A 21,990-nucleotide genomic window follows, 5' to 3' on the forward strand; every position below is an offset into this window, starting at 1 on the left:
CGGGTACTGCGCTCACGTATGAGGTTATACGCGAAAAGATGCTGAAAGTGCATGTTTTAAATATGTATCGGAAAGATTTATTTGTGTTCTTAGCAGAGCGTGAGTTTTCAGCCTTGGAATTTATCAACTTAATGGCCTAGCGTTACGAATTTGTGCACTCGCGTCCAACAACGTGGGGTGGCAAACAGCAGAACAGCAAACAGAAGAACATCACCTGGGGGGCACACAAAGACTCAGTGGTTAGAACGGTGGGAGGCCAGCGGCCGGTGATTTCAGCCGTGATCATTTACGTTGGATGAGGAAAGCCCGGAGTACAGATTAGGGTGAGGTAGAGAATAAAGATCTCACGTGTTAAGGCTGCAACAAACAGGTCAATATCGCTAAGGATTGTAGAAAGTATCGTCCAACAACGGTTAATACGGTAGTTTAAGATACTGTTAAGAACGGAAATCAGTGGAGTTGACGAACACCACGGTAGCTACGGGTAACAGTGAGATGGCAACCATATTGTATATTATCGGTTGTAGTTATCGGGCCTTGGTAGATAATAAATATCTCAAGCCTGGAAATGGCACAGACGAGACGGTTGAAGTCCGGTTTGCTATAAGGACTAAGAATTCGCTCCCGGTTGTGAACATCGAGCTACACTTGCCATATATGCAACGGCGAATTAAAGCAGCGTGATGTTCGGAGTAGACTCACGACGTACTCCTAGGGTGTAGGTATTTGTTGCCACAGCCTGACCATGTGACATCTACACTTTTGTACGTGAAATCTGTTGAGATGAGGGCTATGAAACGAAAGTCAGGGTCGAAGCCGCTGAAACCCACTTCGTCCAAAGGCAATCTGGCGAGTTGGAAAAACTTCAGAAGGGGAGTTTGTCTCTCAACAGGTACGCAACGGACGGGCCCGTACGGAAATTGCCAGACGGCGATGAGAAGTTCGCGTGTAAACGAGGTGTTCTGTATCGGTACGCCAGGAAAGGGCCATATACGTTTAAACAGATTATTGTGCCCAAAGCTAAGCCAGCAGAAGTGCTTAGCCTGGTACATATGGGTTTAATTGGAAGTCACGTGAGAGTGGCGAAGAGAAGAGATAGCCTAGTGAGGAAATTATATTGACCAGGTGTGTATATGGACGTGCTGAATAGTCTGGTGGAGCGTTTTAATGGGACCCTGTAGCAAGTTCTGAGAAAAGCTTTGCGAAGGTCGGCCCAGGGATAAAGATAGATACCTCCCTGGGATACTTTTCGCGTAACGCGAAATACCAGTCTAGTTTAGGATTTTCACCTTTCGCATTAGTTTAGTAAGGGTCCTCATGGCTGTAGTGAAACAGTTATGGACGGATGAACAGGCATCAGAGGAATTACGTACAACACATCAATATGTTGATCTCCGCAACGTTCTAGAGAATGTCTGTAACTTGGCCCAGAAGAATCTCAGAGACGCACGAGGACGTCAAGTATTACAATAGAAAGACGAAGGAACGGCAGTTCGAGGTGGGTGACAAAGTGTTACTGTTGTTACCGTTAGAGCACAACAAATTCCAAATTTCTTGGAGGCGGACAGTTCTTTGTAATGGGAAAGGTCGTACGGAACTATCGTATCAGGGTAGAAAACAGAAAGAAACTACCACGACAACCTCCTGAAGCGTTATCGCAAAAGAGAAATACCCACATAGTTCGTGATTGTTACAGTTGTGACTGTAGAACCCGACGACAACGGAGGAGAGGCTGAAGTACTTCCTAGTTGTTTTTGACTGGGGAAGAAACCTACGTCGACCGTGTCCTTGACTAGACATCAACGTCAGAGGAACGTAAGAGGTGCAATCAATATTCGAAGATTACTAACGTGTCTTGAAAGAGCGACCTGGTAAGATGGATTTGGAAGAGTTCATTTTGAAACTACTTGACGAAAAGAAGAAGCAGAAGAACCCAAAGGCCCTCTTCAGGGCCACTCACATACTTCGAAAAGAGTTGTTCTTGCCTTAAAAATCTTTTTAGTCAGTTGTATAAGTGTTTGTCTGTTGTATGTTGAATGTGCTATGTAAGTCTGTCCCACTCTTTTTTCCCGATTGAGGTCAGTCCGGTGCACGCTTGTTCCTACCACTGTTGCAACATTGTTACCAATCTCCCATACCGTGACGTCAGACGCTATACAGACCCCACTTTTCCTTGTCCGTAATCAAACCCCAATATTCCCCATGTTAAATTCCCATTGTCCCTAGACAGGCCCACAATGTTAAATTCCCATTGTCCCCAAAGTGTCGGACCTACATTTTCCATGTTAAATTCCCACTGTCCCCAAAGTCTCGGGACCCTGTTTTTAATGGTAAGTCTCATTGTCCCTAAACAACCCCACTATACTACTGACTGCCCATATTACTTTAGTGATTTACTAAATTAATTGTGTGTGTGTGTGTGTGTGTGATTTGGATTTGTAACGTAGCTTTAACAATTTTTCAGTCATATCGCTATGATGTCTGCAGTGTGGCAGTTTATAGTGATGTCTAGTATTGGTGCATCATGCCGCAGACATGTAGCATGATGTCCCACCCAGTCACATTATCCTGACACCATGCCGACCAGTCCTAACACTCACCTCTTAATGCCAATCGCCAAGCGAAGCAGCTGTTAGTACCATTTTTATAAGTCTTTGGTATGACTCGGCCGGGAATCGAACCCACCACCTCCCGCATCTGAGGCGGACGCTTTAACCACTAGACCACCGGAGCGGTCACTAAATTAATTTTACTACTGTTCATAGTAAAATAATACACTGAACGTGCTTAAGCCGTATATTTTTAGTCCACATATAGTTAGGTCACATGTTTTCTCATGTTAACAAGCTAAAGCGGTAACTCAGTGGTCAGAACGTGTCCATGGGCAAGGCACTTTACTGCAATTACCTCGGAACTAAATAACCTACTTGTGTTGATGTACCGTAAAAATACGAAACACCCATAATCTAATTCAGTTGGCTGTCGCGTGATTAAGTGCGATAATTAGATAAAGCAAATCCACAAATAGCAAAGATAATTAGTTTAAAAATAGTTATGTAAATTAAGGATAGACACAAACAGACCGGCAAATATTGAAATAAAAATACAACATAGATGCATACCTATATAGGCGCGCTTGCTCGAATCACACACACACTGCACGCGCACAGGTTACTTTATATGACAGTTTAAGGTCCCTAATCTCGAATCCTATTACCTATAAAGTACTTTCGTACCTGAAAAGCGCAACATCCCCCCCCCCCCCCGTTTAAAACAACAGTAAGTGAAAACGGCAACGGTCCCAAATGACATAGCAACTCGATGCATCAGAACTAGGTGAAAGCGGTGAAATAGCCATTTATGAAGCAAATTCATTGGGGAATAACAAAAGTTCCCTCAGCCTACAGGAGATACCGACTGTCACTAGGTCCCTTTGACCCTGACATCCCCGTGATTTACGTTCCATATTTTGACTCTGCAAAAACTTGATATAAGTCTAACAGTTGTCGAAAAGGAATTCGGTCACGTTTGAGATCTGTTCTTAGCAGCGATGGCATGCACATTATCATTCAGAATGTTGTTTCATTCAATAAGTATTTTACTTTTCTTTCCTTTTGTTTCTTAACATAAACTCCTGTTCCAACTATTCAGTAACATCACGATCTTACTTACCTGTTAACCAGTAGCTAGGTTCCCCGTGGTCCACACTTCGCCATAAAGAGTTAGCATGTACTAACAAGGTTGACCTATATACAATATTCACACGATGCAACTTGTACGCTGTTGATATGAGATACTTGTATTTGTGGGTTTTATGCATAGCACACGATAGGCTATATTTAATGGCCAGTATATCTAGCAGAGGAAGACACTTTGCAGCGTGTGAAGAACAGCTGACCCATGGAATGCTACTGACAAGCTTTCTCCAATGCCCACTCTAGTCGAGCCAGAAACTCGAACCCATACAGAGGTGAGACGTAAGTGATACATAAAATCGAGCGCCACCAATCCGTCAACCGCGTCCTCGATATGAGATGTTGTTGTTGTAGTGGGGTTTAACGCTATTTTTCAGCACACGATAGGCTATACGTGACGGCCACTATTAATGGTAGAGGGAGAACCCGGGAAAACCTTGGGAAGAACCACCGACCCACGAGAAGCTACTGGCAAGTTTTCTCACGTAGCCAGGTTAGCCGAATCTGAGAACCCACGCAGACAGGTGAGATGGCAGTGATCGGGAACGGTGAGCGCTTCAGACTACTCGGCCACTCGGAGCCCCTGATATGAGATATTAACTTTCTTAAAAAGTGTGCGACAATCACAGATATTAATGTTCAGCCGAGGCTATCGGTTTCATTTTTTAAGATGGCTGTCTTGTCAAGAAAAATCACAATAAATGACTAAAAACATACCTTACTGTATCTGTAAGTCCGTATATCGATATTATTTTATTACGTGATTCTTTGACATCAAAACTATTTTTGTATTAATTTCCATCTCAAAATTATAAAATAAAAAATCAGAACAGAAAGACACTAAAATTAATATTATAATTTTTTTATTTTTTATTTTTATTTTACATAAACAAAATTTATAAGAAGCCTTAATAGCCACCCCACCCCACCCCGTAGATAGTACTTTATGAAGGACAAATTAATTATTAAAAAACTTCCAAACTTAAAGTAGAAAGTGTAGAACTCAGTCAAGGAAATGAAATCACATTGGGATAAAAAAAATATAATGGAAAGAATTAGATTCAAACTACTACTATTTCGCGCGACAGGCAGGCGTGTTGCCCACTGTATTGTCATTGGAAGAGTCCGAACAATACGTCATTTAGGCCTACCATAAACTGAGTGGGGCTTTGCTTAGGGGCAGGGTCCAGTTTTTATGTACAAATTTAATGCCGCGATCAGCGACCTATTATTATACTATTATTATGCTTTGTTTTAATATAGGTATATAAAAATATGGACCTTTATGACCTCACTTGTATATTTGATTTTTTATGATTTTTTATACTAGGTCGCTGATCGCGGCATTAAATTTGTACATAAAAACTGGACCCTGCCCCCTTAGCCGATGAAGTGTAGATCCTTTATTCCGCACTACTTTTGTGGTTAAGTTTGGAACGAAGTTCGCAAACAGTTGAAATTGTTGGAAATCCCACATATTAGTGATATTGTTGAAGTTAACAATATAACGTGTCGTTTGCGCCAGACGAAAGAAGGGCGAAGAGCACAACAGTCTAGCTCCCGTCACTTATATAGGTCATAGACAAGCGCGTCTACCTGCCAAAATTGTGTCAGATTGGTTTACAGTTATTTTGGGCCTAGCGAACATGCACTAAAAAGCACAGTACGAAAGGCAGAACGCAGGAAAATATTTCATCATGATTGGTATACAATGCCTAGTAAGTCACACTTGATCACATATTTCCATTTTCTCATCTATTGATATATGAAAATCGAGCTTTCTTTGAGTTAGTTTAATATAGCAAACGGCCGAGAGAGGCATAATTCCCAGACCCCGTGTTTACGTTTATTAACAAAATATTTGCCCGGCATAAACTGTCCATCGGCAATCCCAACTTCATGTAAGCTGGCCGAAAGGCTGATTGAACCATGAAAGAATGACCTTGGCCTCATCAACGACCAAATGCGTTATCTGCACACACACACAAACACAAAACACACAAGTACACACTACATCTATCTATCTATCTGCTCATATTGGTACTTTAAGGCCTCCGAAGCTATGACTTCGCGGACCCCAAGGAATAATTAATAATCCCCCCACCCCCCTCAAGAGGATTAGGGTCTCTGCGGCCCATAGGCTGGGAACTACTGAATTATACTATATAGTAAAGAACACATTTTATTCTTTACTTTTCGCAAGTGTCAATGCCTCCGTTTAGGATTGTCAGTGCAAGAAGAAAATGGTAAAATAATAAGCGATTCCATTCATGATTTTAGATATGTCGCACGTACCTCTAAATTCAAAATTTTGCTGTATAATTTCTTCGTTGTGTGCCAGTTTCAATATAACTGTTGGGATACTGTACAATGAAAGTACCATTATGCAAAAATCAACTATTTTTTCTGTAAGATGTAATGATAATGACCATAATAACAAGGAATTTTTCCAAAATTCCTTACAATATTTATTTGTTTACATTCTTTCCTTAACATTCAAACTGTCAATATTTATGATTGTTTAATTGGAAAAGTAATTGTAAGAAATAAGTACATAAATTGACAATATTTTCTTTAGACAATGCATCAAAGAACTATACAGGATTTTTGTAAAGAGTAATTTTATTACAATATATTTTGCAATCTTTCTACCTTAGTCTAGAACCTATAATATTATAATGATATGTGCACTCATCCGTGAACTGTGCAGCCAACCTAGCACAGTTTGTTTGCATTCACATACAGATCATATATGTTTGTCCCTATTTGGATTTTTATGGCATATCATCAAGTTGAAGGTTATAGCGTGATGAGGTAGCAAAGTGCCCGCCCAAGGACACACCACTAGCCAATCACAGCTAATGGTATGGTGTTAATGGAACCCGTAACCTTATAATTATGATTCCCTGTCATAACTGTAAGAAAGTACTTTACTTTATGTATCACTGCCGAGTGACCAAGGCACACTTGATGAGTTGTAACACGTATATTACAACTGGGATTATAAACATTAAATAAAGAAAAGTAAAAAATAAACATTCACAAAATCCGGAGGAGACTGGTAAATTTTTGAAGCTGAAGATTTAAATACAGTTGTGGGATTTGGTGAACATTTGTAGCAGGGAATAGGAATTTATTTCTTTTTAAATAAACAAGGAAATATTCTTGGTATTGTGCAGAGAAATATGAAACTATAGGAAAATTGTGTAATGAATAACTTCGCCACACATGAGAATATGTAGTCTTGCTCTTTCGTACATTTTCATTCGTGGTGAATCAATTGATGAGGTGACAATGTTAGCATATGATTGTAATATAGGATTCATATGGGCGTCATATTAAGATTAAACTTTTTGGTTATTCCATTAGACTTGTCGTTTCTCAATCCACGCACCGTTGTAAAGGACTCTTCCATTCCATGCGTCATTTATGATGACACACCTGTCCCGAAGTCTGACCTTCTGCTGCTCAATAACTGCATTTAATCCATTCACAAAGATAGCCAAGTAGTATAAAAAAAATTAGGATTTCAGCGCAAATGAACTATGATCGATAACAAACTGTTTCACAGACACCGCGTGGACTCGCTTCGCTCTGCTCAGCTCGTCCGCCCAACCTCCTTCCACTTCACTGTGACTCAACTGTGTGATATCGATCATAGTTAATTTTGTGTTGATAATTCTCATTTTCGACTACTACTGTACTACTAATACTATGATATTATAAGCTGCTACTACTAACCACTACTACTAACCCTACTAATACCACTACTACTTACCCTACTACGAACCACTACTACTAACCCTACTAATAACCACTACTACTAACACTACTTTTAACCACTACTACTAACTACTACTAACCACAACTACTAACCACTATTACTAACCCTACTACTAACAACTGCTACTAACCCTACTACTAACCACTACTACTGACCTTACTAGGATCCACTACTTCTAACCCTACTAATATCCACTATTACTAAACCTACTACTAACCACTACTACTAACCCTACTACTAACCACTGGCTAAAGAGCCAAATATTCTTTATTTTTTTATTTGGCAAGTGAAATTTGCCTCATCTAACTTTCCTGTTGTTACATTTTGAATCATTTATAAATTAAATTTGTTAAGCAAAAATTATTTAAGAATTACCATGCACCATTGTATTTACTCCATCCAAATAATATATTAAGCATCGACATTCCAAAGTCCGAGTTTTAATTAAAACATTAGTCTAACTCTGTTCTCAGTATTTTCCTTGATGCCTTTAACTCGTTTCTTAACTTTGTTCTCTCCATAGTCTGATTCAGTACATCTTACTTCTTAAACAAAAAAGTTCTGCTGTTGGAATAAAGTTTGTCTCATCCTTAAACTTTCCAGTGACCTTTATATTATCACCACACTGAAACACATTACATCTTGGATAATCTGATAGGTGAAATAAAATTATATCAGCGAACAAATCAACATAAATGTCACCACTGACAATGATATAGCACAAAGAATATGTGTCAGTAAACAGAAGTTCAGCAGTTTTTTTGTGGATAAAATCGTAATGAAAATCGTACATCATAGTATTTGAGAACTTTATTTAATTTTAAATTCGTTTTTCTTTTGTGCACTGATGCTAAATTTTAATTAAAATTCTTCATGCTAACAAAACTACCATCTGCTAATGTTGACTATCTTTTTGATGTTTTCCATCGTCTTTCTGAATACTGTTATTCATCAGCTAGACATTGTTTTTCTCAAATTCTGTTGCTGCAGCCGCTCGTTTGTTTGTGCTAATGTCAATGGAACTTTTTAACCGGCCACTTTGTTTGAATTTCAAAATCCTACGCATCTTTCTTATCACGAGGCCGTGATGTAATGCTGGTTTTAGTGATTTAATATCCATGATATAACGTAAGATCAAGCTGCTCGTTACGTAATAAAGTATCTGTTACATTAATTCTGGACAAAAAGGGGGAGCATTGTGTTATTTCGTAAAATTCACTTGGTTAATCTAAATTAACTTTGATAAAATAACATACATCATCTGGTACTTTATTTTATCAGTTTGCTTCCACTTGAAGCCACCATAGGGTAGCGGTTGTGACATTATCCCACTATAAAGGGTTATTAAATGATATAATTTGATTCATTTATAGGATCATAATCTGAAAGATATTTATTATTAGCTTTAGCATGTTTATTTGTTAATACACTAATACCTCCTCTGATTCCTTTTTCGATGAAATACCATTTTTATCAGTCTTTGGCATGACTCGGTCGGAGTTCGAACCCACGACCTCCCGCATCCGAGGCGGACGCTCTAACCACAAGGCAACAATTTCAGAGCTGCGTCCCAGAACAAAGCAGCTGACGAATAATACCAAGCATGATGCAGACCATAATTTTGTAAAACAAACAGCCAGCAACAGAAAATCAGCAATTAAACATAAATCATTAAAAGCAACAAGTGTATTGCAACTAAATTTATTCCAATTTTTTTTTTGTGCATAAGAATACTCCTCATCGCGAACTTTTTCCAAATATAATTATTAAAAACCGCTCCGGTGGCCTAGTGGTTAGAGCGTCCGCTCCGGATGCGGGAGATCGTGGGTTCGAACCCCGGCCGAGTTATACCAAAGACTGATAAAAGTGGTACTAACAGCTGCCTTGCTAGGCGCTCAGCATTAAGAGATCAATTTTAGGACTGGTCGGCCTGGTGTCAGTATAATGTGACTGGGTGGGACATCATGCTACATGTCTGCGACATGATGCCCCAGTGCTAGTCATCACTTTAAACTGACACACTGCAGACATCGTAGTGATATGACTGGAAAATTGTTAAAGCTACGTGAAATATCTAAATCACACACACTCACACACCAAATATAACTATGAGTAACACTTCTGTGCATCAAATTAGTTTCAACTGTTAACATACACATACGGATACATTCTTTGTTTCAGAAGATCAGAATTTTCGCCAAAATGTATTCCCACTTTATTAAAACAACCGCAGCCATTAATACGTTCCTCAAGTGACGCAAGCATAAATTGAAAGGAGTCAATAAACCTCAACTTACCTTATGAAAATGATATCTACTTTTCGGTGTTGTTAAGAATGCACTTGATTTTATTATCTGAGCTTAATTTTCTTACCTGAACTATTTTAGAATCGCCCAAGGTCTAAACAATGATATGAGCCTCATACCCACGGAGATTATGAAACACAACAGGAACAAAATCTGGCGGTTTAAAGGGAAGGTTACAATGATGCCGGTTGTGTGACAATAATCTTAAACTCTTTCATATGGAAGGTTTTTCTTCACAAATTGTTCATGTTTTGTCATTACTAAAGTATTTGTTGTCCTTGTGTCAAAGTTTCATTGGAACAGAGTTTTAATTATTACGGTTATTTCTTTTCCAGCTTCTATCAGATTATTTTTATTAACCATTTAGCAGAGTTTTCATCACGATAATATTATATATTTTTGATAATTCATCACCAGCAGAACAAACAGCTTTGTATGCGACTCGGCATGATATGTAATTTGCTACTTTAGTTGTTGATGATATTTTTGGGTTTCCAACTGGTCCTGCTACATTTCCTAAAATTAACTCTAAATCAGAATAAATGTTAAAATGAACTTGCATCTGCTGATTTAAATAAGGTAAATGCAGTACAGCTTCATTTTTGGTGAGTATTGTGATTGCTTGGACATCACATCGTGGTGCTTATTAAATATTATTTCAGATGAACATCCATGCAAGTAGCAGTAACACAAATATTTCTTACTTTTATATCGACTGTATTGTGCGCCAAATAAAACCACTGAAGTTTTTATTTATGAAAACGTAATGTTCTTTGTCGAGCGGCAGGCTAATTGTGCTTTGTATTACTGTTTTAAATATTAATGTGGGGTAAATAGAAGCTTGTTCACCATTTTCTTTCACACCAAACATATTAATACTCAACTTATTTTGTTTCTCAAACTTTGGGTTTTCTTTTTCTGCGAGAGGAAAATAAATGCCACTGAAACTAAGGTTATTAGCATTGCTTTGTTTAATGTGTAACTCTAAGCAGAGCTTTCTTAGCAGAACACATTGTTCATAGTACTGCCCGTTGGAAACTGCGATTGTTCTTGACATTAAAGCCGTATCTTTTTTATTTTATTGGGTAATTCTACAAAATAAGATCTACGCCGCGGATTAGTTTTTCAGGTGTGAAACACAACTTGTATCATTCCCTGGTATAGTAAAACTGAATCAGATTCAGTAAAAATCAGTCTTTTGCCAGATTGCTTGACAAAACTCTTTGATTATTTTTTTTGTTATTACCAGCGACAACATATTGTTTGGCTGTTATTTCTGGGTCAGCAAGTTCTTCATCAACTCAATCGCCAACAACACTAATTTTGGATAAAAGTAAAAATTACCTGATACTAAACAATGAGTTTTATTCCGTTATACTTTTTAGGTTCGTTTTGGATAATAGGGCTAAAGATGTAAAAGAGATCTTTTGACTGGATACCACCAAGCAGAACGTCCCATTGATCAAATACCCCACTGCTGTCGTAGCCACCAACCGTTGTCACAGTTTTCTTTGCCTTCAGCAAGGCTGATCTTGCAAGTGTCTTAAGTGATTTCATCTTATATTACTAAGCTAATTTCTTTAATTAGTAGATAATTTGTAATAACGATTATCACATGACCTAATGAACAAGCAGTTAAAAGAACAATATTACAATATAACGAGTACCACTAGTGTGACAATTCTATCGAAGAGTTTTGTTTACCACATTGAATAATCAAAGCAAAAAATGCAAATTGCCTTATTATTTCACACCCTCAGGACTTTGCATTTTTTTTATAAACATCACCAATACAAATGATATTGCGCTAACATGTTGGTCGTGATTAAGCATATTAAAACATGAAAAATAATTGGCAAACCAACCCCTGCTGGTTACTTTACTCGAGTAAAAGGTGAGGACGATACCGGATTTGTTGCGATGTTTGCGCATCAATTTAATTTTTGAAGTTTTCGACAAAAATATTCCGCAATGTACAGGAGTTTTTCATTTAAATGGCAGCATAACAGACACTTAAATTACTAATTTGGCTTTGCAGGAAGAGTTTCAATGATATCCTGTTTCTAAAAATAATGAGCCAATGACAAAGGAGTAATGAGACATGTCAGAAAAAAAAGATCGCTGTTCATCTTGACAAACATGGTTGTTTGCAAGCGATGATTCGTGGAAACGTCACAGGCCAGGTAAATTATCGAGCGTGTTCCTTTTTGTGCTTGAGATATTTCTTTGTCCAGTTTCTAATCTAATGGTTTTGTTGCTGATCACAAGGATAACATTAAAATGAATAATTGTTTAGAACATTTGGAAGTTGTTGCACAGCAAGCTAATTGCGTCGTTGTAATAACACAGGCCCTAATAAAAACGAACTGCCTGTTCTCTCAATTAATCTTAGTCACTAAGAGGCTGAATGTAAGAATTAGAAAAGAGTTACTGAATATTAATTAGAATTTGTGACTTGAGGATATACTTTTAGCAGGGTAATTATAGGCTAGATTATTGAAAAAAGATGATCAATATGAATGTTTTCGATTTACATTTACATGCATAAAACTATTAGAAAGAAACCATTGTCTTCAGCCACTCAGGTGAAACAAACTGAGGGTTGGGGACTCAGTGAAGTTTGGCCAATTTCAGTAACGTCAGAGGCAAACAACTCTTATAGAAATACTAACTTCTTTGATAGATTCTTTTCCTTTAGCTGAAGTTAACTTGAAAAACTCGCATCTTGTCCGAAAACAATTTTAAACTTAAATGATGACTGTGTTTTATTAGTTTCCATTTAACATTCTTGGTAACTTTACCTCCGAATCCGACAAGATAATCCCACATACTAGTGTTTACTCGCGCTCGCGTGGGTATGTGTATGATCGCGCGCGCGTGGGTATGCGTGTGCTCGCGCCCTGTGTGTGTGTTTGTGTGTGGATTGTATGTATGTTTGTTTGGTTCGTTTGTTTTATTAGTTTCCATCTACTATTCTTGGTAACTTTACCTCTGAGATCAGACAAGATAGTCCCACACAGTAGTGTGTGTGTGTGTGTGTGTAATCTATCTTTATTTGGTTTCTTCCTTTATTTGACTGATATTGTTAAAGCTACGTTAAAAAATCCAAATCCTTTAAATGGAAATTCTATCGTTGCCATAGCTGAATATAACTATGACAAGTGTCATGGCGTTTCCAACGTAATGGATTCAACAAATCTTGCTTTCTTGGTACATTCGAGACTGGATTTAAAACAGTCTACTTCAGATTGGTAGTTCCTGCTCAGCATACTCCAATTCATACGGGTAGATTTCCACATGGTCTTGCGTTGCTTTTCCGAATAATCTGAGTTCGCAGATAATGCCCTCTTTCTTCAAGACAATGACGATGCCGCCATTAGCCCACATTAAGAAGAAACCGAATGTTTGTCAGCGAGACCACTGTGGAAACGTAATCAGTGTTCTCTATTGACCCACTAAGACTACTTAAATCTGTCTACTGTTTTGTTCACAAAAAGATGATGGCATGTCTCTGACACGAACAGTGACAGATGTTAGCAGTTATCTAAAGCTTTTACATAAAACTGAAGGCTTGGTTGGCGTGACTCAGATTGCAGCTTATGTTGATTCACATAAACTGAAGGCTTGGTTGGCGTGACTCAGATTGTAGTTTATTTCGCTGATTCCTCTCGACGAAATTTGTCAGGACTTGATTCATGGTCACTGTCCCTAGAGATTAAATGTCAAAGAAGGGTCCATATCAAAACTCTTTAAAGAGGAGAAGTAATGACCCTAGTGCATACATAAGATAGTATTCTTCTTACATCTGCCCACCTTTATCTAGCCTCCAATTACTCAAAATCGACTTGATGAATCTTTTATTAACTTTGGCCACTGCTCAATCAGATCCTTAGGTAGGAATATCCAAATAGGGGTCGAAATCAAAATACTCAAAGTAAGGGTTCAGCTATTGCGAAATTTGACTACAATCTGTTACAAGACAGTGACAGCTTTTAATACTGCCGCTATCTGTAAAGACCCATTATCGATACAATCAGGTCCAAGACAATTCAGCCCAACTTAGACCAAAAATAAGACCATGCGGCCCAACTTGAAAGACATTTTAGCCCAACATAACGATACAAGTACAACTATAGTTTTAACCAAAAAGCTGTCTTCGTCAAAATAACAAGTAGATACATTGTACACGATATATAAGTTAACCAGCAGAACAATAATTTTGGACAATTTTTATAAAAATTGTTATGTTATCATATAGTTCAAAATTGTTGCTTGTGGTAACAGCACAAAAAGACAATGTCAGATTGGATATATTTATTGACAAGTGGACAGGCAACAGTTGTTATTTTATATCAAATAGTTCTCCAAAGCAAATTGAAGCAAACTAAAAATAAAACAACAGACTAAATAATACAAATGTATTAATTCCAGTTTTCACTCCCACTCATTCTTCCTTTATTTTCTCAACGTCATTACTGTGACTTAATTGATCAGAGGTCATCATCACCTTATAATAGAGGGTCCTAAAACTCATATATATTCTGTGATAAATATTATCATCAAATGCTGCCATATTTTGACTTTGAAGAAATTCTTTTTGTATTTATACATCTATTTCCCCAATTTATAATCATTTTCTTAATTTTATATTAAATGATTAGGACCATAAAGCCGATTGATTAGGAATTATCCATAAATCAAATATAGTGAATTTTTAGTTAGTAGTATCCAGTGTATATGGCCAAACGAATGTACTTTAAAAGAAACACTTGGTAAAAATGATGTTTAATTTCAAATCGGCATGATAACACAACCAACCCTTGAATACAAGTAAACGGCCTGTATAATGTTTGATTAAAATACGAAACAGGGAATTTAAATAAAAATATTTTAAGGTTTGAGACTTTCAAGAAATGCCTTTTATTGTGCACTGACATGTGCATACAGATCTACTCTGAGTCCTTGAACATTTGTGTATTTTTAAAAATTAGCTGCTTTCCTCTAAATGTGGCCAAGCATACACAATAAGTTCTTTGTAATTCAAACTGATGTTGATTAGGAGCACAAAAAAATCATCACAGTTTTGATTTACTTCTGAAATGACTGAAGCTCTCCTTCGTAAGAGGTGAGTACGTCTGGTTTACATCATCCCTGAAGAATAACGGATCCGTAACAACATCTGGATCGTATCCCTCGTTTACAAGCTTCACTTTACGTTGTTTGAATGTTTGCGTTAATGTGTAGTCTTTTGGAAAACGTAAAAACACAGGCTGTGCATAGATCGGCAAATTTTTCACACAGTGGTTGAATATCATTTTCAGAACATCATCTGATGTGGGTGTTCCATCAACAAGATGCACTGCCGCCATTCCAGCTCGGCCATCAGTTCCTGTATCATCAAAAATTCAATGTACCAGATGTTGACATACTTTGATTGGTGTATAGTTTCTACTGACATTTTTTTTAAACATGCCTGATACATGGTTAACACCGAGTTTACTATCTTCAAATTTAACTTCTCCTTACCCACCTTTTCATTTTGTGTGAGACTATATCTTCAATTTCAAATAAAAATTGATGTCTTGATGTAAATCCTGATATCAAAATGTGAAAGCTTTATTTAGCTAATTATGGACCAGTGGACTCAGCTGCAGATAAAGAATGAATACTCCTCTCTCTCTCTTTCTCTCTCTCTCAAAACTGAACATGTAAATACCCGGTATTTCGACTCCATACACGTTAGCATCATGTATAAAATCCAAACCAGTCATGACATCAGCTACTTCATACGTGGAGACATTTTCTCCTTTCCATCTACTAAAGAAAATATATCAAGTGTTGTAAAATTTCTCAAACATTTCTTCATATGGTTGCAGCTTTCACTGATACATTTTTCAGATTCACCAAACAATTTAAAAAAGCAAATTAAACTTCATAGATAACTATAAATTTTGCTAGACAACCATCAAGAAAACTTGTAAGATAAATATCAAAGAAAACATGCCAGATAACAATCAAAGAAAACTTGTTAGATAACTATCAATGAAAACCTGTAATAAAGACAAAGCTTGTAAACAATATAACAATGACATTTGTCTATCATATTGTGTTGTTACAACCATAGAGCCTCAAGAGAAAGGAAACATGTACCATTAAAAACAAACATCAAAAATGATGATGCGAATGCAGTAACTGGTGTACGCAATTGTTCAGAATATTCTAAATATCCTAAGAAGTTTCCAAACATTCTTTATCTTAAAAATTATGACAGATACGTGCATGTTAAGTAAATGCAGATAAATGTATATTTGCACTTGCACGAATGAGAATTTATGCACAATGTCAGACCGCGGAATCATTGAGAAGGGGAAGAGAGTGAAAACTTGTGCACAATGTTGGACACTTAAGAATCAGCAAGAAGTGATAGAGAGCACATACCTACCAAAGAATTTGTCTCGTTTGTAATATTTTAAAAGAAAGACTAATACCATTTCATTCTTGAGTGTCGGATATAATTTAAAGAAAAAAGATAATAAAGTCATCATGTTATTTTACAGTACTATTTTACACTATTCTGCTGTCCCAGGATACAACAAGTTTGAAAATTGTATTCATGCTTGTTATTATGCATTGATTATATATATATATATATATATATATATATATATATATATATATATATATATATATATATATATATATATATATATATATGTATGAATGATTGAAGTTGCAGTCTCCTATCACCACTGCATCTAATGACATCCACAAAAGCAAGTCAGCGCAAATTGGTCTATTGGAGAGCAAAGAATGAAAAAGTTCAAGACAAGTTTGACCTTGCTGCATCTAAAACTTGACAAGACATCACCCAGGATTTTTAAAGGTCAATAAAATCCACACTAATGAAACAGCAAAAGTCATTTCAGTCCTTCAAAATCTTTTTCGGCTATCTACGTTACATGAACATGCTTACAAAATACACTTCTTTAAGGCAAATGGCTTCAATGTAATCACGCGAACAAGGTTTCTTCTGACTCAGTGCAAGTTCTAAGTGTGTAAAAATGAGACTAAATGAACCAAAAAGCAATGTAAATGCAAAATTTCCAACCCAAACATTTGTGTATGCATAGGAATATACCTAGCAAAATTCAATTTGCCAACATCATGCAACTTCTACGCAAGCACGCTAAAAAGGTTTCAAGGGCAAACAAGGAGCAAAAAGAATGACAGAGAAAAGATCATAGTCCACAGAAAGTGCAGAAGACTGATAAAACTGCAAACATTTGAAAATAAGCAGTAAGTGTGCAAATGAGCCAGACAGGGACAAACAGACTGTGGTCAATTCCCACTGTGCTTGCATTGAGGGCATGCAATAATGAATAGCATCAACCACATGGAAAAATCTATGCTTAAACAAATGCTTGTGTCAAAGGATAGATTCAAATAAATATTGTGTCAAACAGTTATTTTTATGACATTAAACTGATGAGATTGCATGGAAGGAACAAACCTGAATGTGTCTCCCAGCCTATCTTTGAAATATGCAAAATAATCATGATCTATTCGTATAAGATCTCCATAACAAAAGAAGACATCACCATCCTCAAACACATTCCTTATGATCTTTTTCTCATTCATCTCCTTGCTCCCTTTATAGAATCCTGCCTCTAGAATTTGTGGGGCAATTGTTGTCACCAAAAGACCTGTTTCTCCTGGTGAGAAAAGAAGAAAAAAGAGCATGCATGCAATAGCAGGATGGAAATTAATATGCATCTTTCATGAATTATGTGTATAGCATGTCAAACAGAGGCACAAAAATCAGTACAAGCAGACTGCCAACTATCATAAATTATACAGCTAATGCTATTCAATGAAAGGAAGTCTGATGCAAAGTTAAAGAGGGTTTCCAAATGTAGTAAAGCATATTTCCCTGTTGTGTCAGTTGCAGCCTTATATAGTCAAGTTTCTTCAATAAAAATTACTAGCTATAAAATAAATAATTTATTCATCTCTTTTTGTATGAACCATAACATGGAAAGTGAATTAGTATAACAGGTTTTCAATTTGAGATGGTATTGACTTGATAATATTAATTATAAAAATCTAGGTCTACAAATCCTCCACATCGGAAGCACTGCTCATTTTTATTCCTTAAAGGAGCCCATGATATTATGGTGTAGATGCAAAGTTTCAAGACTGTATCGCTTGAAACACATTTGTAACTATTCTAACTCTACCTGGCTTGACAAGTATACAGTGTCCCTCTTTATCTCGAACTGGTTCATCCCTGACTGCATCAAACTTTACAATGTATTTTTTCACTGGATCAAACAGATTCTGAAAAAGAAAAGCATGATACCCATTCGTAATGCTTCTCAGGTAAAACTTAAAAGTGCCGAAAAAGATATAATATGCTCTTTTACTGCACAGAAAGCTGAAGCTGAATTTCAATTGGAGTTAAAATAATGTCTCTATTATAAACTTCACTTTCGAAAAGATATTCATTTTCCAATTTTGTTTCAGTTTTCTGAATTGGATTCATAGTTCTGTATGTAGTATATGATTCGTAGTTCTCCATGTAGTATACTCTCTGAGTCTGGAACAATGTGCCACTGAACTATCATTGTCAAAATCTTACAGAAAGTTCTGTTAAAATAAGCTGAAAAAGTCCACATGTTACCAGTTAAGCTTGTCACTGATTACTTTTAATATTTCCCTTGAGTATATATAGCCTGGCTAATTCTTTTAAAACAATCAAAGGTCCTTTCACTACTTTAACCAGTGTGAAAAAAATGAAACAGCTTACTTGATCCTCTTCTTATATACAGTTTTAAATACAAATTAGATTGGAGTTAAAACAAACGCAAATGTTTTTGATATCCTAAAGGTAGATGTATATGTTAATATGAAGATCTTACGATGAAAGGAGACAATCTTCCACAGGACCCAACCCTGTTGGCAACATTCATGATTGCACCTGTACCCTCGGTAGCACCAAAAAATTCACAGATGTTTGGAACATTGAACCTTGACTGAAATCTTTCCCAAATGTCCTGTCTCAAGCCATTCCCGATCATCACACGGACACAATGCGCTCCATCTTCTGGACTCTATTGGATGACGTCACACATAATACAAATGGAAAAGTCAAGATTCAATAATAATTACTGGAAGTGAGAGGAGGATGACAGATTGTTGCTGAGGTCATTTTAGCCAGATTCATATCTGCATCCATATGAGTAATAAATTTGTCGATTATTCAATTCTAATCATAAACATAATATTTTTCAAAAAAAGATATTTGTGGCATTTCTGAATTTCATGAATCACATACTTTTGAAACATACTGAAACGCCTGTATTTACATATCCAAAATACTACTTATATGCATCAACACATCAATACAATGGATGGCATCATTTCAGACAAAATATCTGAACAAGAAATAAGTTCATTAGGGTAGGCCTTCTTTACCCTGGACAATATCTGAACCCGGTTTGATAGAGATGGCAAGTATAAGAGGTTTCATTAAAATTATAACAGATCAATTGGGCCAAAACATGGGATCAGTTTGCAAAGATATTAACAGATCAATTGGGCCAAAACATGGGATCAGTTTGCAAAGATATTAACAGATCAATTGGGCCAAAACATGGGATCAGTTTGCAAAGATATTAACAGATCAATTGGGCCAAAACATGGGATCAGTTTGCAAAGATATTAACAGATCAATTGGGCCAAAACATGGGATCAGTTTGCAAAGATACCAATCTGAGTTACAGAAACACTGGTTTAATGAATTTTTCTTTACAAATTCTTGTAATAATTTTGATTTTCATGAACGGATGCCAGTTCTGGAGTATTTGCTTTTCGGCGCACCGAAAATATTCAATTATGCCTGTCAAATGATTTTTAAATTCTCCTACATGGACCTTTTTTCCTGAAAGTATGATAGTGTTTAATAAAACCTATATACTGTAACTGACATCAATGATAATTCATCATAAAAGTATTTGAAAGAAACATACGTTAGATGTTATTGTAATATCATAACTGACAATGCCAATAATGATTTGAATCTTCGCTGACATTGTCAGGTCTCCTAGTTTTCAACAGATTGAAAAAAAGTTATTGCAATGGTGACAATAAATGAAACATTATGCACAATTTGCTTTTCGAAAGTATGGGTTCCATTCATAAATCATCTATAATGTTTCTTACTTGTTGTGTTGGGTTGATATATATATATATATATATATATATATATATATATATATATATATATATATATATATATATATATATATATTATATCTGTGTGGGTGTGGGTGTGTATGTGTATGTGTACATTTATTTGGATAACTTTACCTTGGGAACTGCAAGCAGATACCGACAAAGCTCTCCAATGTACTGAGCAATCGTGGCATTGTACTTCCTGCAGTCTTCCCAGAAATGTCTGGCTGAAAATTTTCTGCGTAGTACCAAGGTAGCACCTATACGTAACAGGAAAAGTATCGACATTACATACTTGTGAAACAGAAATAAAACAAAAATAGTTTCAGCAAACATAACACATTAGATTTTCATTTTCTCTTGTAATGTTCTACCTTTTACATAGATTGGTAAGTTTAAAGTTTCCTTTTGTTCCAGAAAATGTGTTCAAAAAGTAGTTTCCTGCAGCAATAAATAAAAAATAGCAATGGATTTCTCAGACATACGTCATCAATAAAGTCGCAGTATTTGAAATGCACATTCAATTCTAATGTTATATCTCTAATACAGGGTAAAAAAAAAATGCAAATCAGTAATCTGTTACTCAACATCTAGTGCCACCATCAATACATTTAATCTAATTATGGCTTCTTTCATATCTGGATTATTTTCTCATTATTTCACAATTGATTGTGTTGCTTGGAAATATATGAAAGATACGCACATTATTTTTGCATTCTTTCATATCCTATACATTTACAGTGCATGCATGTATAATAAATAAATTAGTGCAGAGAGGAAAGAATCAGGATCGCAAATTAAATAAAACCTGTTCCAATGGTTCCCATCAACCCAATTCCCCCACCAGCACTGTGATATAGAGGCAATGGAGTGTACACAATGTCTTTGTCTGTACCCTTAATAAAGAGCAAGCAAGCACAAAACCCAATTGCCCTGGCTTGGGTGATGATGCAAGGCTTTGGAAGTCCTGAGGAAAAAAAAAAAAGAAAGGGAATAAGCAAATCGATTTAAACACTGTCAATATATCGTGGGAATAAATCCAATCCACATACATTTAAATTCACACCATTGTTAAATTCACCAGTATTTATGTCATGTAGATTTGAAGATATGAATGTTATGATCTACCATATCTACTCGCTTATTAGACTGATCCAACTGCAAACAACAAAGATCCTCATCTGTCATAGCATAATGCACCTGCAGACTAGGGTCTAATTTGTTTGTTCTACTGATTACTCCTAACAAATTGCTCATATATGTGCCGTAATGGTTCACTGAAAATAGAGGGCTTGTTATATTTTACCTATGAACCAGGTATGTTCTGTAACAATTACCCATTTTGGTGAAAACTTGTCATTCTTTTGTTTTAAATCTAAAGTTTATCTGTTATATTTCTCTAATTACTAAGATCTGAGTTTGAGCAAAGGTGACTGTAAAGTGCAGAGTACCATTTTAATAATTGTATTGACTTCTACCTGTAGTTCCTGAAGTGAAAATGTAACACGATGGCATTGAAGGATGAACACCAGCCCTAACAGCTTTACACACACCAGCAGGAACTGCCTGTTGCACAAGTTCATCAAATGTGGTGTAGCGTTGGTCCTGCAGGAGTGATGCCCCCTGGATAAAAATGGGAACATCTTCCAGTTCTGATCTGATTTCTTCAGCTGCTTGCAGTAAATCATTACCTGTTAAAAAATACTCAATCTGACAATGAGCTAGAATGATACATATGGACTCAGGTCACAATTATTACTTCCAGCTCAGTATCCACGAATGTAGTCCCAGTCTTTTTTTAGAGTCATTTTTCGTCTCTCATTTTAGTGATAATACAATAGTTTGAGTTAGGCGTTCTTGGTATTGATTTAAAAATAGTTGTTTATTCTTTAGAATATGAGCAATATGATATGGTTGTCACTGTGTATTTTAATGAGACCCATTGCACGCAGCATTTTTTTTTACAGTGCAG

The 21,990-nt window shown here is 36.3% G+C and overlaps 2 protein-coding genes across 2 annotated transcripts in view; both read right to left on the reverse strand.

Moving 5' to 3' along the window:
- LOC149801041 (long-chain fatty acid transport protein 2-like) overlaps nucleotides 1–3,966 on the reverse strand; it is a 39,052-nt gene extending 35,086 nt beyond the window's left edge. The window contains exon 1 of the mRNA XM_089955084.1: nucleotides 3,673–3,966. The gene's annotated coding sequence lies outside the window, so the exon portion shown is untranslated. The remainder of the gene's footprint in view (nucleotides 1–3,672) is intronic.
- Nucleotides 3,967–14,084: 10,118 nt separating this feature from the next.
- Nucleotides 14,085–21,990, reverse strand: part of LOC149801042 (long-chain fatty acid transport protein 2-like) — a 43,805-nt gene continuing 35,899 nt past the window's right edge. The window contains exons 4-11 of the mRNA XM_089955083.1: nucleotides 21,497–21,709; nucleotides 20,827–20,985; nucleotides 20,154–20,278; nucleotides 18,704–18,895; nucleotides 18,023–18,122; nucleotides 17,296–17,497; nucleotides 15,502–15,599; nucleotides 14,085–15,174 (exon numbers count right to left, since the gene is read on the reverse strand). Of these exons, the coding sequence (XP_089811209.1) occupies nucleotides 14,861–15,174; nucleotides 15,502–15,599; nucleotides 17,296–17,497; nucleotides 18,023–18,122; nucleotides 18,704–18,895; nucleotides 20,154–20,278; nucleotides 20,827–20,985; nucleotides 21,497–21,709 (1,403 nt within the window). The 3' untranslated portion in view covers nucleotides 14,085–14,860. The remainder of the gene's footprint in view (nucleotides 15,175–15,501; nucleotides 15,600–17,295; nucleotides 17,498–18,022; nucleotides 18,123–18,703; nucleotides 18,896–20,153; nucleotides 20,279–20,826; nucleotides 20,986–21,496; nucleotides 21,710–21,990) is intronic.

Source organism: Sinohyriopsis cumingii, chromosome 4 (assembly GCF_028554795.1).
Source record: "Sinohyriopsis cumingii isolate HCF-2022 chromosome 4, ASM2855479v2, whole genome shotgun sequence".
NCBI lineage: Eukaryota > Metazoa > Mollusca > Bivalvia > Unionida > Unionidae > Sinohyriopsis > Sinohyriopsis cumingii.